General features: G+C 38.6%; 1 protein-coding gene across 2 annotated transcripts in view; it reads right to left on the bottom strand.

Annotated features, from left to right (window-relative positions):
- MYOM1 (myomesin 1) overlaps nt 1-15,006 on the bottom strand; it is a 71,113-nt gene that overhangs the window by 45,680 nt on the left and 10,427 nt on the right. For both annotated transcript variants that reach the window (XM_082235099.1, XM_082235100.1), the window contains exons 4-7: nt 11,657-11,870; nt 10,661-10,818; nt 7,019-7,111; nt 73-161 (exon numbers count right to left, since the gene is read on the bottom strand). In XM_082235099.1, the coding sequence (XP_082091225.1) occupies nt 73-161; nt 7,019-7,111; nt 10,661-10,818; nt 11,657-11,870 (554 nt within the window). The remainder of the gene's footprint in view (nt 1-72; nt 162-7,018; nt 7,112-10,660; nt 10,819-11,656; nt 11,871-15,006) is intronic.

The raw sequence follows: 15,006 nt of genomic DNA, 5'->3' as shown, positions 1-15,006 counted from the left end.
AATTCTAGTTACTAGAGAGAACTGTAAAAAGATGCAATGCAAATCCAAAGAATTCATTTTTGGCAAACCTACTCTTCACCACCAAGGAAGCATAGGCTGAAAGCTCTCCTTTTACATTCATGGCAGAAGCACGATACTGTGCAGTGTCTTCAAAATCACATCTGAAAAGAATGGAAGGATTAGCAATAATGTAACTGTCAACAGAAGAGTTACATTTTTATATTTACTGGTTTTTTAAAAATGAGCAATATCCTCCAGCATTGCTAGTCAAAATGTTGCTCAGTGTTGATAAAGGTGTCCTTTATCTAAAAGGAATGATCCTTAAACTAGAATATATTAATGTAGAAGAAAAAGGTTACTAATTGTTCTCATAACTTCAAAGTAATCGTATAATTCAATTCTGAGTGATAAATAATGAGTAGGCTTTATGAGAGTTTTTAAAAAGCAGATGTGGAACAGAAATATCTAACTGAATATAAATGTTACTAATCCTGAATTAGCTCATGTGCCTTTTCTAGTTACCTGCTTAATGCTCACCAGCAAACAATATGGATGTTCACATTCACTTTATATCTCCCATTTTCCCCCTTCTAACATTTCAAACACATTCTTACCCCTAGATGCATGCAAGCAAGCACTCTTCTCATTCACCCATGCTGGCTTTGCAAGTATCAAATCTATTCCTACCACTAGAAGAGAATTTCACTTTATTGACTGAATTCAACTTTTGTGCATCCCAAATATATAAAATTTCTATTTAGTAGAGGGTCAGGCATCAGCCAAAATGTTTCAGAACTGTGGGAGGGTAGCAGGAATGTAATAGGAATACAGCAAAGTAGTTAAGAGAGCTGGTAAAAGGAGAGAGTGCTGGAACGTTATTGAAGGGTTTCAACAGAAAGAGAAATGAGAAAAGCAGCTGTTAAAGGGTTTTGTATTTTAGTTATTTCAGCCTTACCTCGGGTTCTTAATACTTGCTCTCAGGAACAAATTTCTCCACTAAAGCAGTTTCTTGTGGACCTGTTTTTTCTTCATGGAACAATTTGGTCCAGTTTATGGGGCAGAGTTGTCTTTTGCCAATGAAGAAATAGGACAGTGTGTGCTGCATTGCACCAGAAAAAAACATTTCCATGGGGTCTTATGCCCTAGTCACTCAAACCCCACTCTTAATCCTGAACAATGTTTTAATTGTATTAGGAAGTGAAATCTCATGAGCTTTATTTGGGAGGAGGCCTGCATCTTATCAGATGCTCCAGGGACATTAGATGAGAAAGTAAGAAATTCATGGAAGGCGAGCTGCTACTATTCCTTACAGCAGATGCACTTAATGTGAAGTGAAGTTTGGAGATGAGAGTGGATCTTTAAGTCAGACTAGTGTTTTTCTCCCAAGAGGAGGGCATGAAAAAGAGCAAAGGTAAAAATCACAGCAGCAGCTTGGATCCCAAGTTGTCATCTATGTGTGCAGGGAGAATACTTCCACATGTGAATGGAAGGAGGGTGTTATCAACCAATTCCCATCACCCAGATGCGGCCCCTGTGTCAAATTGCACACCGTTTTGAAAGGGGCTCCTGACACTCATGAGTAGTTTCTTGTTATTTTGAAGGTGTGGGAGCCTGCAGAGCAAAAGAGGGAAGCAAGGCTCCTGGGCATAGGTGGGGTGCTGCAGGTGGTACTTCAGAGCCAAGTGAGAGCTGGCAGAGATGCTCAAATAATAATAATGAAGGGGCTGTACTGGTGAACATATTTCTTTAGTCACAAGCTTAGCTTTAAAATAAGCACAATAAATGGGCACATACTTGATGAACTCTTACAGCAGAGCCATAACTTTTTCTGGGATGTAGACTCTTCAGAGTTTAAAAAAAAGTTATGTGGATAATTAATTTCAATATTAAGTCATGTGCACAGGGCCAAGATGACAGAATAAACTTGCCAGGGATAAAATGTGTATTGGGAGAAGCTCTACGGCTTCAGTGATAAAAGTACTGAAATGACCCTCACCGTGTAAATAAAGCCATGTCTGGCAGAAGGGCAATCTTGGTCTGAAAGGCATATTTAGCCTCACTGTTAGTGTCTATTAAAGTCCTTAAAGTACTAAGTTCTAGTTAGCCAGGCTAATTATTACTTTCTAATGCCACATTCAGAGTAGGATTAGGATCCACCATCCTAAGAACCAAGATAAGAAAGAACCAGCAATTTCAAATAATTGCTAATAATTATGCTATAGAAATAGTTGGATATTTAACCTTCTTCAAAAGAAGGGGAATTTGAATGTAAAATGCTGAAACATTTATCCAGCAAAGCTCATAACCTGTAAATGTGGTTCAGGCTGTAAAACAATACCAACAAGGGAGATCATTTCTCCTTGGGAACTCAGGAATTCATGAATCACCATGGGTCAATCAGAATCTGGTACAGACTTAGGATGTACCAACATTGTGCTGTACTAACATTTTTATATGCCAGTACAGGTTTACTCTAGAGAAGGAGAAAGAAATAGAGAAGGATGTGCAAGAGAGAGACATTATGTTAGATTCCATGTCCAAATTCCAGATTGCTTACACTAAGGATAGATGGTTAAAATATTCTGGACAATTCCTTTAGCTCCAAACTGTAGCAATTTGATCTTAAGGTGTCTCCAACAATTTATGCAAGAAATCATTATTTGGGCATATGATCAGGCACAAAACTGACCCTTCAGTTGGGAGGACAGCATTGGCACAAGGATTCCCTTTGCTCATAAGTGCCACAGACTTTAATTTTTTTAAGGAAAATTTGATTATTTGGCAGGCATTGTGGGATAATGTAACCCAGCTGCTTTCACCTCCTCAGTTCTGTGAAGAAAAGGGGGATGACTCAGAAGTCAACTACTTTACCACACAATTTATTTAAAACAGGAAGAAATAAGTCATTAAAAATCCAAATCACACTTTAAGTCAACCAAATGAAATAAAATAGGAGTAGCTTACATTCATTTATTCCTACTAATAAAATCTGGCTCATCAAAAAAACTCATTCAGTTGTGTGAGGCAAGTCTAATCGTTATGGCTGTATCCAAGAAAGCTGTCAAATTCACATAGGTAGTTCCACAACAGAACGCCTCTGTTTCTTCACCATGTGTGCTCCCCAAATCTGTTTTGGATTTCCCCTCAAACCTCCACAGCAGATTTGGGGAGAATACAGGGGGAAAGGAGAAAAAAGTTCTGTTGCAAAAGTGGAAGTCCTTGTTGGATACAAGTCCAAGTTCCCATCATCAAATTAAGTTATAGATTATTTTATCTGTTTTTACTCTTCCAACAGTTCCCATCATCAGATGTGCATGGATGTTAGTGCTACGAGAAAGGGAGAAAAACCTTTCTCTATCTATGGATAACTTTATGAATACCTATCATGTCACCTCTTGCTCGCATTTCCTCTAAACTAAAAATGTCCCAAATGCCAGTGACGTAGCATGGGTTGTCAGCACCTGGGGCAAGGCAAGTAATTTGCGCCCCCTAACCCGTGGATTTGCGCCCCCTAACCCATGGATTTGCGCCCCCTAACCCCCAGATGTTGCGCCCGGTGCGGCCGACCCCCCCTGCACCCCCCACGCTACGCCACTGCCAAATGCTGCAACATTTCCTCATAGGGGAATCACTCCATATCCTTCATCACTTTTGTTGCTTTTTCTGAACCCTTTTCAACTCTACAATGTCCTTTTTGATACGAGGTGACCAAAACTGTATACAATATTCCAAGAAATAAATGTGCAAGCTGCACATAGGTTGCAGTCCTCTCTAGCATTCCAATATTTCTTTTTCTCTTCTTCCTAGCCTTCACCAACTTTTATCTTACAAGGATGTCAACAAATTCCCTGATAACTTGAATGGAATGATCAGGTAACTTGTCAGTGCTTGTCCGGCTTGCTAAATGTTATGCCACATATCAGTCTGTTGGCTTGGAAACCTCTCCCTCCTAATTTAGGTTTAGCACACAATATGAAACAGCATCTCAAAAATGAAGAATGATGGTGTGCCAGTATTTTTATGCCTAAACCATGCCTTCTTCTGTAGAAACTACATAGCATGTTCAAAACCTGAAGTAGTCTGCATCTAGGTGAACAGTTTTAGGATCATAACAGGCAGATGACCAAATAAGGGCAAATCCACACCATACATTTAATATACATTCAAAGCACATGATCCTGGAAACTATAGTTTGTTAAGGGTGCTGGGTATTGTAGTTCTTTGAGGGTGAAGCTACAGTTCCCATAAATCTTTGGGGGAAATCATGTTGTAGCATTGAATGTGCTACAAATGAATGGTGTGGATCTATCTAATGGGGAGGAGCTAAGCCTACCCAGATGCTTCAAAAGTTTAGGTAATGTTAACCTGTTTTATTATTTTAACTTTTGTACATTTTAAAGTATGGTTGTGATTTTTTAAAATTTTTTATTGTTTTGTCTTTTCGTAAACCACTTTGATATTTTTTACTGTCAAGCGGTGTACACGTTTTATGAAATATAAAGAATGTTCACACAGTAATCTGCAGCAGACAATATGGTACAAGTCGGATAACTGTATGAATAACACTATGCTGAAGAAACCCCCCAAAATATTGTCACGCTATTCTGTGTTTCACTCTCTCAGTCTCATTGAAGGTACTTGTTGCTTGGTTCAAATGTAACACCAAATCATAATTTTGCACTATTAGAATAAGCCTGGAAAGAGCCTTAGGCTTGTGCACTTCTTCACCAAGTTGTTTTGTGTTTATATTCTTTTTTTGACAAACCAAAATTCGCCATTACATTGATCCTGTACCATGAAATCAAATTGCAAACCAGAATTGCAAACCCTGGGCTCATCCACACTTCCACTTGCCCTAAAAAGCAAGGGTCCAAGCAGTTTTCTGTTTGCCCTGCCATTTTCCGAATCAGAGCAAATGTCAATCCATGGAAGATGCAATTGACATTTGCTCCGATTCAGCAGGAAAGATTGGCATTTCCAGGGGGGAAGTAGTGGGACAAACAGAAGTCCGGATGAACTCCTTGACTTTCAATCACCCCTGGTTTGCAATTCTGATTTGCCAGGCAAGCATAAAACATAATTTTCCAGTTCATACACAATGACGAGCTATGGTTCTCTAAAAAACAGGAACTAATTATTTGGACTACAGAAGGTGTGGAAGGAAAAGGAAGCATGCAAGGCTGAGGCTCTTCCTAGACTCAGTCTTGCAGTGTGAAATTATGGATTAGCACTACATGTGAACCAAGTTACTGTTTATTATTTACCTTTTGAATCAATATGACTTCCTTTGTATTGGTAAACTTAAAGTTTCATGGATCACATAGTCTTTCTTCATCACTGTAAATATTATGAAATGCATCAATAACCCTTTGTAGCAATTTTAAGATTACTTAATTGATTGTAGACTTTTCCTATATAAATAAAACTACATTTCCATTTGGAAGAAGAGGAGGGAGGCAAGATAACAATATCTCAAGAAAATAGAGGAAAAACAGTAATTCACATAATATAAATTTTAAAGGTAGCTTACACTACTTATTTTAGCAGTAGTTTTAACACTGACAGAAGAGGCTATTTCCCATATTTGAAACTGGATTTCATTGGACGTATGCAAAAGTGTGACAATTCATTACTCAGAAGTACTAGCCAGCATATATTTCCAATTGAAAATTGCTATCTGTAGCTATGTTCCATCTACCACACAAAAACAATCACATCATACTCTAAAGAAAAATATCGATTGGAAGATAAATAACAAACCCTATTTAGATAAATTTAGTATTTTCCATTTAAATGTTGATAAATCAACTTGTTTGTTAATCTCAAGGGAGAAAAGAGTGGTGCACGTGTATCATGATTTAACTTTTACTGTATCTACGATCAAATTCACAAACTCAGGTTGCAATTCTATGCATACTTACTGGGAGTAATTGAATTTTGTCAGATCGAGTAATCACACACAAGCAGGATCCAAGGCTGTATGCCATAAAACTCAAAACATAAACTGTTCCAGCTATTAACTTCTAAGAAGAAAGTTTTACTAATTTGTCATTGCAACACCATCCCTTTTCAGAATTAAAAAAAAGAGAGAATCATGTCATATATGATAGTCACACCATGTCTTTCCATCGACTAATATCAAGAAGATTTTGATAGTTTTGTTACTGTCCCAGTAGGTCAAGATAGCATTGACTCCAGATCTTCCTCCCACATTTTCTGGGATTACATCCCATAAATATATACACGTTTTGTTCTTGAGGCAACAGCATCCCAGAATATGTAGCTTGAACGGGACCGGCAGGTTTCCTTGAGACCCCTGCAGTCATAGGAAATCAGAATTTGTGAAGACCTCAACACCAACAGGATCTGTTGCTCATTAATCACACTCTGTGAAGGAATTTCTCTTTTGTAACTTCCCCAATTAAAGGCTAAGAAATCACAGGATCTTGCTTTAAATCAATATGGAGTTGTAAAGGAAGGATGACCTTAGTGTGAGAAAGACTCTGATTTTGAAAGCTCAGAAACTCTTTTAATCAAAATCTAAAAGCCCCCATGAAGGGATGATTAGATTACTTAAAACAGGATAAATTGCAGCCAAAACAGCAATCCAAGCTCACAGAAGAAATAACACTGCAGTCCCCCTTCCATAGCCAGATTCTAGAGGGCAAATTGTCCAGCAATTAGTGGTTCTATTTGAACTACAAGAAATTACATGCTCAAATACAATAGGGGTAACAACACTAGATCAGAGAATTAATTTTGATTATACAGTAGTAGAAAAAAAATGGATCAATCAAGTAGTGTAAAGGCCATCAAATCTAGTCCATATTTGTTAATAAGAGCCTCAATCCAGCTGAAAACCCTCCAGAATAGTTTCTGCATATACATCTTTTTTGATATTGGTAGCTTTATAACAGCACCTTCATAAGCAACACACACACATTACATATATGCTGGCAATTATTACCCAGTTCTGAATCAGCAGGAACAATAATAAGCTGTACTGCTATTCCCTTACTTGTTTATTTCCAGAGAGTGCATCCCATACCGACTTTCGATTGCATATTTGCCAGGATTAATGTGGACATTGATGGGAACATGGTTTTTGTACCTAAGAAAAAACAGTATTAAAATGGTGCATGAACTACGAATAAAACAATGTATAGATTTGCAAAATAGCATGTATCCCAATATAGAACCCAGTTAGATTCTCAGAGTATCACCCATCAGCTGGCAGAGTGGGAGGCACTAAATTTAATGACCTGCTTTGCATTCTGGCACCTGATTGGCAGTATTTGTAGGATCTAACTGAGAATTCTTGTGCACATAGGAATTGGGCGGGGGAACTGTACACACAGCATCCATTATACTGTACACATGATTTGGGTTCTAGCCAGAGCAGGAGAAATGAATGCAGCAAAACTTTGCTTGATTATATTATCTTGACATTAGTCATGGATACATCCATTTTAATATCTCCTGATTTCAGTGTGTTACAACGCAGCCATTACTCAACACATAAAACTGAATAAACTGAGGATGTGGCCACTGTCACACATGAACTGCTTCTGTTAAAGTTTGACTGCTGCTCTTTGTGGACCTGCCTTTGAATTCTATTTGGCCACTGTGGATGGTCCAGGATATGGCAGCGAGGGTTTTAACCTGAACTTTTCACATAAAAACATTGTGCTGATTTTTTGTCAATTTTGCTGATTTCCAGTAGATTTCTGTACCCAAAGTTTTGCTACTGAGCTTTGAAGCTCTAAATAGCATCTGTCCAGCATAATTTAAAACAACATTCTCCCATACAATTTTGCCCATTCACTCAGATAAAAAGGTTCTTTTCTGTGTTTTGCCAACATTTTAGGTCTAGTGGGTGATTACACAATACAGAGCCAAGGTTGATTTCTTATTCAAAGTACATGTATCTATTCTCCTTAGGCAGCAAGCCTTCTTTGTTTATAGTACTTCTAAGGAAGCAGATATGTGATGTTCCTGGATTCCCCTTACCCATTTAGCTTTAATGGTTTGTTGTTATTTGTTCTGTGCTGTAATTACGTTGGTTTTAGCTCAGTTTATTTTTATTTGGATGTAGGCTGCCTGGTAGATAATTTGATGGAAAGGTGGGCTATAAATACATATATAAAGAAATATGATTGTTAAATATGAAATATCAGTTTTCATATATATGTGTGTGTACACACACACACACACATTGATCCGAGCTATTTCATTTGATTTGCGGCATAAGTGAATGAACCATCTGCATATTTCAGCACCTAAGCTATTTTTAATACTGTCATTTCCCCCATTTGATTAAAAAACAAAAACCAGGAGACCCAGTCCATTTCAACAAACAATAAAGTGACACCTTGTTGTTGAATGGCCAGCAGTGTTATATTTAGCTCTTCCAAGACAAAGTTACAACTAAATCTGTCTCTTCTATCAATCTTCACATAAAAGGCTGCCTGTCAGCACCTTCTGTGATGGACAATTTAGACTAGTGCACACAGGTGCACATGTTAAATATAAATGGTGCTGAACTTTAACACAAAGTTGGAAATGATACCTTCACAAATTATTTGTTGTTTGCATTTATACTGCACTTAGACTTAGTACATGTGTATAGAACATCTTAAAACAGAGGAAACTTGTGCCTCTTGAATGCAGGGAGTTGGACTAGATGACCCTCAGGGTCCCGTCCATCTCTACAATCCTATGATTCTAGGGGAGAGCAAGGAGCAATTTCACTGCAGCAAAACCGGAACAACCTTTCCCACTTTTTCAGCTGCTCTGTATGAGATGCTGCAGTTATTCCATGTCCTTGTTAAGGCAACCTGCAGAGATGTGATGAAAACCAAGCAGTGTGCTTGACTCAGACAATAAATATATTTATGTCCAGATATAAATAAAAAGCTGCACATTTAAGATGGACCATTTAATCTCTGATGAGTAAAATTCCAGGAGAGGTAAATCATTTGCTAATCTGGGGTTGCAACACTCCTACTCTTACTGTGTACTAATAGTTTGCTCTAACTGCCGAGAGTCTCAAATATCCTGGAGTTTCCATATCTTTTTTCATTGAAACCCATAAAGCAGCATGATTAAATGAAACGCATCCCAATGCAATATAAGGAATTCCTCAGAAGAGGCCGCTACAGCCTGTTCGCCCACAGCTCTTGCAATTTCTCTATGCTTGTATTAATGCAGTTCACTTCAAGTACATGCATGACATTTGTTTAATCAATGATGAACAAGAGCTGTCAGATCAGGTTCACTGCATTTGGTATCCCAAAGTAAAACACCTGTTCAGACCCTCCCTCATTCTTTCCATTGGGAGCTAAATGCACACAGTGCAATTCCATGCACATTTACTCCAAAGCAAGTCTCACTGCATTCAGTGGGGCTTACTTGGAAATAAGTTTGGATGGAACTGTTGCCTAAACACCTAACGGAATCCCAATAAAGTACATTATTACATGGAATTCTAAACCAAACATATTGATATATATACCAGGAGTGGCCAACTCCCAAGAGACTGCGATCTACTTACAGAATTAAAAACTGGCAGTGATCTACCCCCCTTTTTGGGGATTCAGGTCAAAGTTGTTAAGCTTTTTTGTTGTTGTTGAGCAGATTTTAAGGGTTTTGGGGGAGAAGGAGGGACAAATTGCTGGGGAAACATACAGCCTCACTGAGAAAACTCTGTCTTCCATTCTGCAGATTGTGCAACAATGGAGGGCGGAGGGGGAGACCAGATTCAATTTTACCAACGCTAAGGAAATGAACCCAGTGATCAACCATGATCTACCAAAACCTCCCAGGAATCTACCAGCAGATCGTGATCGACCTGTTGGACATCCCTGATATATACTTATATTTATCATTATATGTCTATCAAGAACTCTGGAATGATGGAAACATTAAAACTGTACTGTGAAACTACGCTCTCTGGAATCAATAGAAGTGGATTTAATCTATTCACCCGTATGCACACTTGGGTTTCTCATACATATGGCAGAGCCCCCATTCATTTCAGTGGGGATACCAATCTGTACAATTAACGTCCATTGCATATAGATTAGCTTTCCAATTTCCACCGAGAAGAGTGGGGAAGGTATTCTGATTCTTTAGTTTGTATATTGTAAGTCAGGCTTGGATTTGTTTTCAGTATTGAAAGTTAGAATACAGATTGAATGACTAATTGAATTGTTTATGCACAAGAGTATGGACTTCATATGCGCACTGCAGCTCCTGATACTTGGAAGATTACAGGGTGTATAAGGGCTGCTGTGTGTGCAGTTCCTCTGCCCAATCCACACACACTTCAGTCTCACATCAAAGGTACTATTATCATCTCTGCTCAGGGTGTGTCAGCAATCATAACTAAGTACAGATTATCCAATTAATCATGCATGAGCTAAGATTCAAATTCAAAAATGAAATATACAAATTCACCAGTGTGAATGGCTTTATGCATGCACAAAGCAGTGTAGCATTGTCCAAAATGACGGCTTGCAGACTGGGGAACATTTCAAGCCTTCTGATCAGTTTTATCTCTCTCAATGCAAAAAACGCTTGAGTTTTATTTTCATTTTAGCCATTTTAAGCACACATATATAATCAACAACATGCAGTGCTGATAAAGAAAGAAGCTTACCATGTAACACGAGGCTCTGGCCAGCCAGTCACAGTGCAGTGTAATTTGACATTCTGTTTTTCCCAGATAGTGTGGGAACGAGGTTTGATAACAAATTCAGGAGCATGTAATAGTTTGTCTTCATTTAACTTTCTGTGGAATTCTATCTTATCACTTAACTGCAAGGCAAAGAATCATCTTAAACTTTATCACCTGGACACACTATAGTTTTATAACAGGGAAACATTATTTTTGTTTACAACAACCTTTCCCAATCTGGTATGCTGCAGACAACTCTACAAGGCTACTCTAGAACAAGTAGAGAGGAAATAACTATGCTTGTTGCATGCTGCTATAATTTTACAAAAGGACCAACTTTTAAAATAAAAACATGGGGGTTGTTTGAGATTTTCTGATAATTAGCTGAGCGCACTTACGCAGAAGTAAAGTTTATGGAAGTTGTCAAGAAATTGAACTTTGTCACCTGCCCTGGGCTACTTGTATGAACTGTAGCATATTAGATGGGGTAAATATTTCCCCATTTGAGCAATATTTCCATATTTGAGCAATTTCCCTGAGGCTCAAATATCAAGGCAGTCCAATGTGGATGTAAGGAATGGCACATCTCTTGTTAGGGGGTCCTTGAAACTGGGCTATCTGGGAAAAGCATATGGTGGACAGAGTAAAGCTATATGAATAGGTGCATAGCTGGGAGGTGGGTAGATCAAGATGGATCTCAGAGTGGTAAGGAAAGACTTTGGCACACCTGGGAGAGAAAGGTAGAAAAAAGGGCTGGATGTGAACAACAAAGGAACTTGTGTGAGGTTCTATTTTTAGGGAATGTGCTTAGAGATAGGGTCCCATTGATTTTGGTAACCAAATCAAGAAATGAATTTAGCAGTTTGAATATTTCCCTCTGAAATCAAAGGTCACAAATGTGCTTAACTATGGCTGTAGTTATGTTTCCTACAGTTCTTTTACAACAACAAAAAAAGCTTTATTCCATAGCTGTAGTACCGTTTTCTTTAGAACCATTTCTTCAGCTGTCTCTTGTATTGCTATTTTTCTTGACTTCTTCTGATGTGTTTCTTCTTCCATAGAAGATGAAGTTTCCTTTTTGGCTACAGTAATTCCTTCCCCAGTTGCCATAAGGTTCCTTCTCGCAATATATGCAGCACTTTCCTTTATTCTTTCTTCTTCTGTGTCTGTAAGCCCGCTGATATGGGTTTGTCTGCAATATATATTTTTTACATTGAATAGAAGACAACATTTTACATTGAACAAAATACAACATTTTACATTGAATATATATTTTTTACATTGAATATTTTATTTAGTTCAGCCTATTCCATTTTAAAGGCAATGGACCTTCTCTACAAGGTCTCCTTGGATTTTTATTATGATAACCACCATCTGAAGTGGAGAAAGGTAAAAATGAGAAGACAAGTGGGTGAATCAAAATGCTCAATGTACATGTTTTCAGTTCATTATGGCTCTGAAAATCTGACGCAGTATTTTATTTTTTTTAGACACAGCTTTTCCAGTTACAGCTAAAAAGTAGTGCAATTATATTTAAAACATGTAATAAAGCAACCAAGTTAAAAACAAAACAAAACACATCTCACACTTAATTATATTATAGCTTGTCTGTCATTGGTGCTTAACTTCTAGAAAGGGGAATGCCAAGACTCAGTGGCTAGAAGTGATTTCACTTATCTATGAAATATACATCAGAGCTTTCCAAACTGTGTGTCATGACACATTAGAGTGTTGGCTGCGGTGTGTAGGTGTGCTTTGATAATACTCATCAAGCTCATCTTGGGGCAGGAAAGGGGTTAGTTTAATCTCTGGTTTGTTAGTAAAACTGAATTACTGTGTTGTGAAATGATGAATGTCTAAAAAGTATGCTACCAACATGAAAAGTTTGGAAAGCTCTGGTCTACATGTTAAGGGTCAGGTTAATCCTCCCTTATCTACATATTGTAGCAAAAGGGATAGCCCAGGTGGCATCCTCCAGGTGTTGTTGGACAGCAACCTCGGTCACCCCTGACTTTTGGCCATGGTGGTTGATACTCATGGAAGCTGTAGTCCAACAACATCTAGAGGCACTACATTGGCTCGCTCTGTACTACAGTTAATTCCTAGCCTTGGAAATGTGTGTCAGGGTTGAACTCTAGTAGCTCAGGCGCAAATTAATTCTTGTTTCCGGAACATTAATCTATAAGTGATTGCAGTGTTCTCTTATCCCTTCCATTCAAACCGATCTCCAAATAGAATTTTACATTAAGGACCACAGCATTGCCCCCCCCCCGGCAACAAAAATCAACAATGGTTTGCTTCAAACTATTGTTAAAGGAATGGGTGGGTGTATTTCAAGATGTGGGAAGAAAATATGAATCCCACATGTGTGGGGTAAATAAAGAATTGGCTGAGTGCCTGGATTCAAAATGTGAGCCTAACTCACCCTCCAGCAGGTCAAGTAGCAGGTCAAGGAGAGAGATGGAAAATCAGATAAGAAGGGGTATGACCTAGCTCAGTCTAGGAACCCAGCACTATTATCGTAATTCCTTCATGCATTAACTAGTACTCGTGCATACTTATGCTTGACTGCAATCTCCTTCAAATGAAACTCTTTAGCATGGTGCATGGCTCTTTACAATGTATAACTTGATCACCACTAAAAACATCAAATCCATCCAATTCATGAATTGGGGTCAATTTCTGCTTTTGGATGGAGCATGCTTTTAAAGAACTATTCAAGTACAGTGTACTTGTGTAAAGGCTTTTTTATGATTAGATTAATGTGTGCAGATATATCATCTTATACAACAGGGTTAGGAACATAAGAAGAGATTGCTGGATCAGACCAGTAAATCAGAGATAAATCAAGTTGTGTAACTAAGTTATGAAATAAGCTACAAATTAACTTTTTAAAAAGTTACTTGCTTATGAACACATATCTTGCAGGCCCCAAGCCCACTCTGTTGGCTTCCAACCAGAACACTGGGCAGCTAATGTGTTATATCTTTAGATAGCTTTCTGATGTAATCATTTTTAAAAACACACACTGCCTCTCTCTGGCAAATCATCTGTCAATGGAAAGGGGCAAGCTGTCCTTGTAAGAGAATGTCGATATGATTTATAATTTGCACATGGAAAATGAATCTGGACTCTTATCCTTCAGAGAATAAATGGACAGAAATGGTGTGAAACAGCATGTCCCATTCTGGCACAAAAGCATAGATGGTATGTCAAATTTGTGCAACCATATGACAATGGATCAAGTGAGCTTTTCAACACTTTAAGAAATATTAATGAGAGCAGAGTAGTGGTGATAATGGTGAAGGAATTCCTATCCCATCACTCAATCCCCATATACAAATCCCAAGCATGTCTACAGGACTAGTAGAGTCTAAAGACAACTGGATACTCCACATCTGTATTCAAGGATATGCCTGCGCCAGCTGTTATCACAATATATTTCTTCTGCAAAAGCAGCAAAACTGTCTCTCTCACACTGCAAAGTGCATTGTACTCTTCAATCTTGAATGTGTATGCCTGTGGACTTAATAATAAGAGAGAAAAGGAGTTCACTCTTAAAGCAATGTTTCAGCTGTGCTAATGCCAGTGCAATGTAGTTGAAATCCTATGCTCCCCTAGCAGCAACCTTAAAGGCACTTATGATGCCCCCAATTAGTCATGCATAGAAGGCACCAATCAAAAGTGATGTGAGGAAGAATATCAAGCTGATATACTACACCCTGGAAAAACGCTAAACATGCACAAGCTATGTTAGCGTCATAGACATGATTTGTCCAACCACTCTTCCAAGATATACATTGGGTCCCATCCATGTGTCTACTGGCTATATTTCCAGCAGGTCTTCTTATCAATGTCCTTTCAAGTGGGGGAACATTGTGCCCCTTCTGGGGTAGTTTGTCTACCTTTGCTCCCCACCCTGTACTCAGCTCTCACTTGTGTCTCCTAGAAGCTTTCATCATGCGACAACAGCCACACCCCAGAAATGGCTTTGACTGGCTGGCTAAACCAGGTGAGGGTAGCTGATGGGTCTGAAACCCTTGGCAAATTGGGGACTTCCCCCGCACGCGAAGACAAACTCCGGCAGATTGAGCAGACAACACGAATAGTGAGTTCAATAGTTAAGAAGGTAGTTTCTGCTGTAGAAGGAAGTGAGGGGCCAATGGGGCATGTCAACCTAGGAAGGTAGCCCATCTAGGGTATTTTTTTTTTTTTTTTTTGAGAAGAAAGGGCTAAGGAATACACCCTACAAAAATCCAAAGCTGAGTCCCTAAGACTCCTTTGGACCACATCAGTGAGGCCAAGAGAGGGGTCCTGTCGTATGGGCA

Source organism: Podarcis vaucheri, assembly GCF_965113315.1.
Source record: "Podarcis vaucheri genome assembly, chromosome: 8".
NCBI classification, from domain to species: domain Eukaryota; kingdom Metazoa; phylum Chordata; class Lepidosauria; order Squamata; family Lacertidae; genus Podarcis; species Podarcis vaucheri.
Note: the sequence above shows the minus strand (reverse complement) of the source record. Positions and strands in the feature narration are given on the sequence as shown.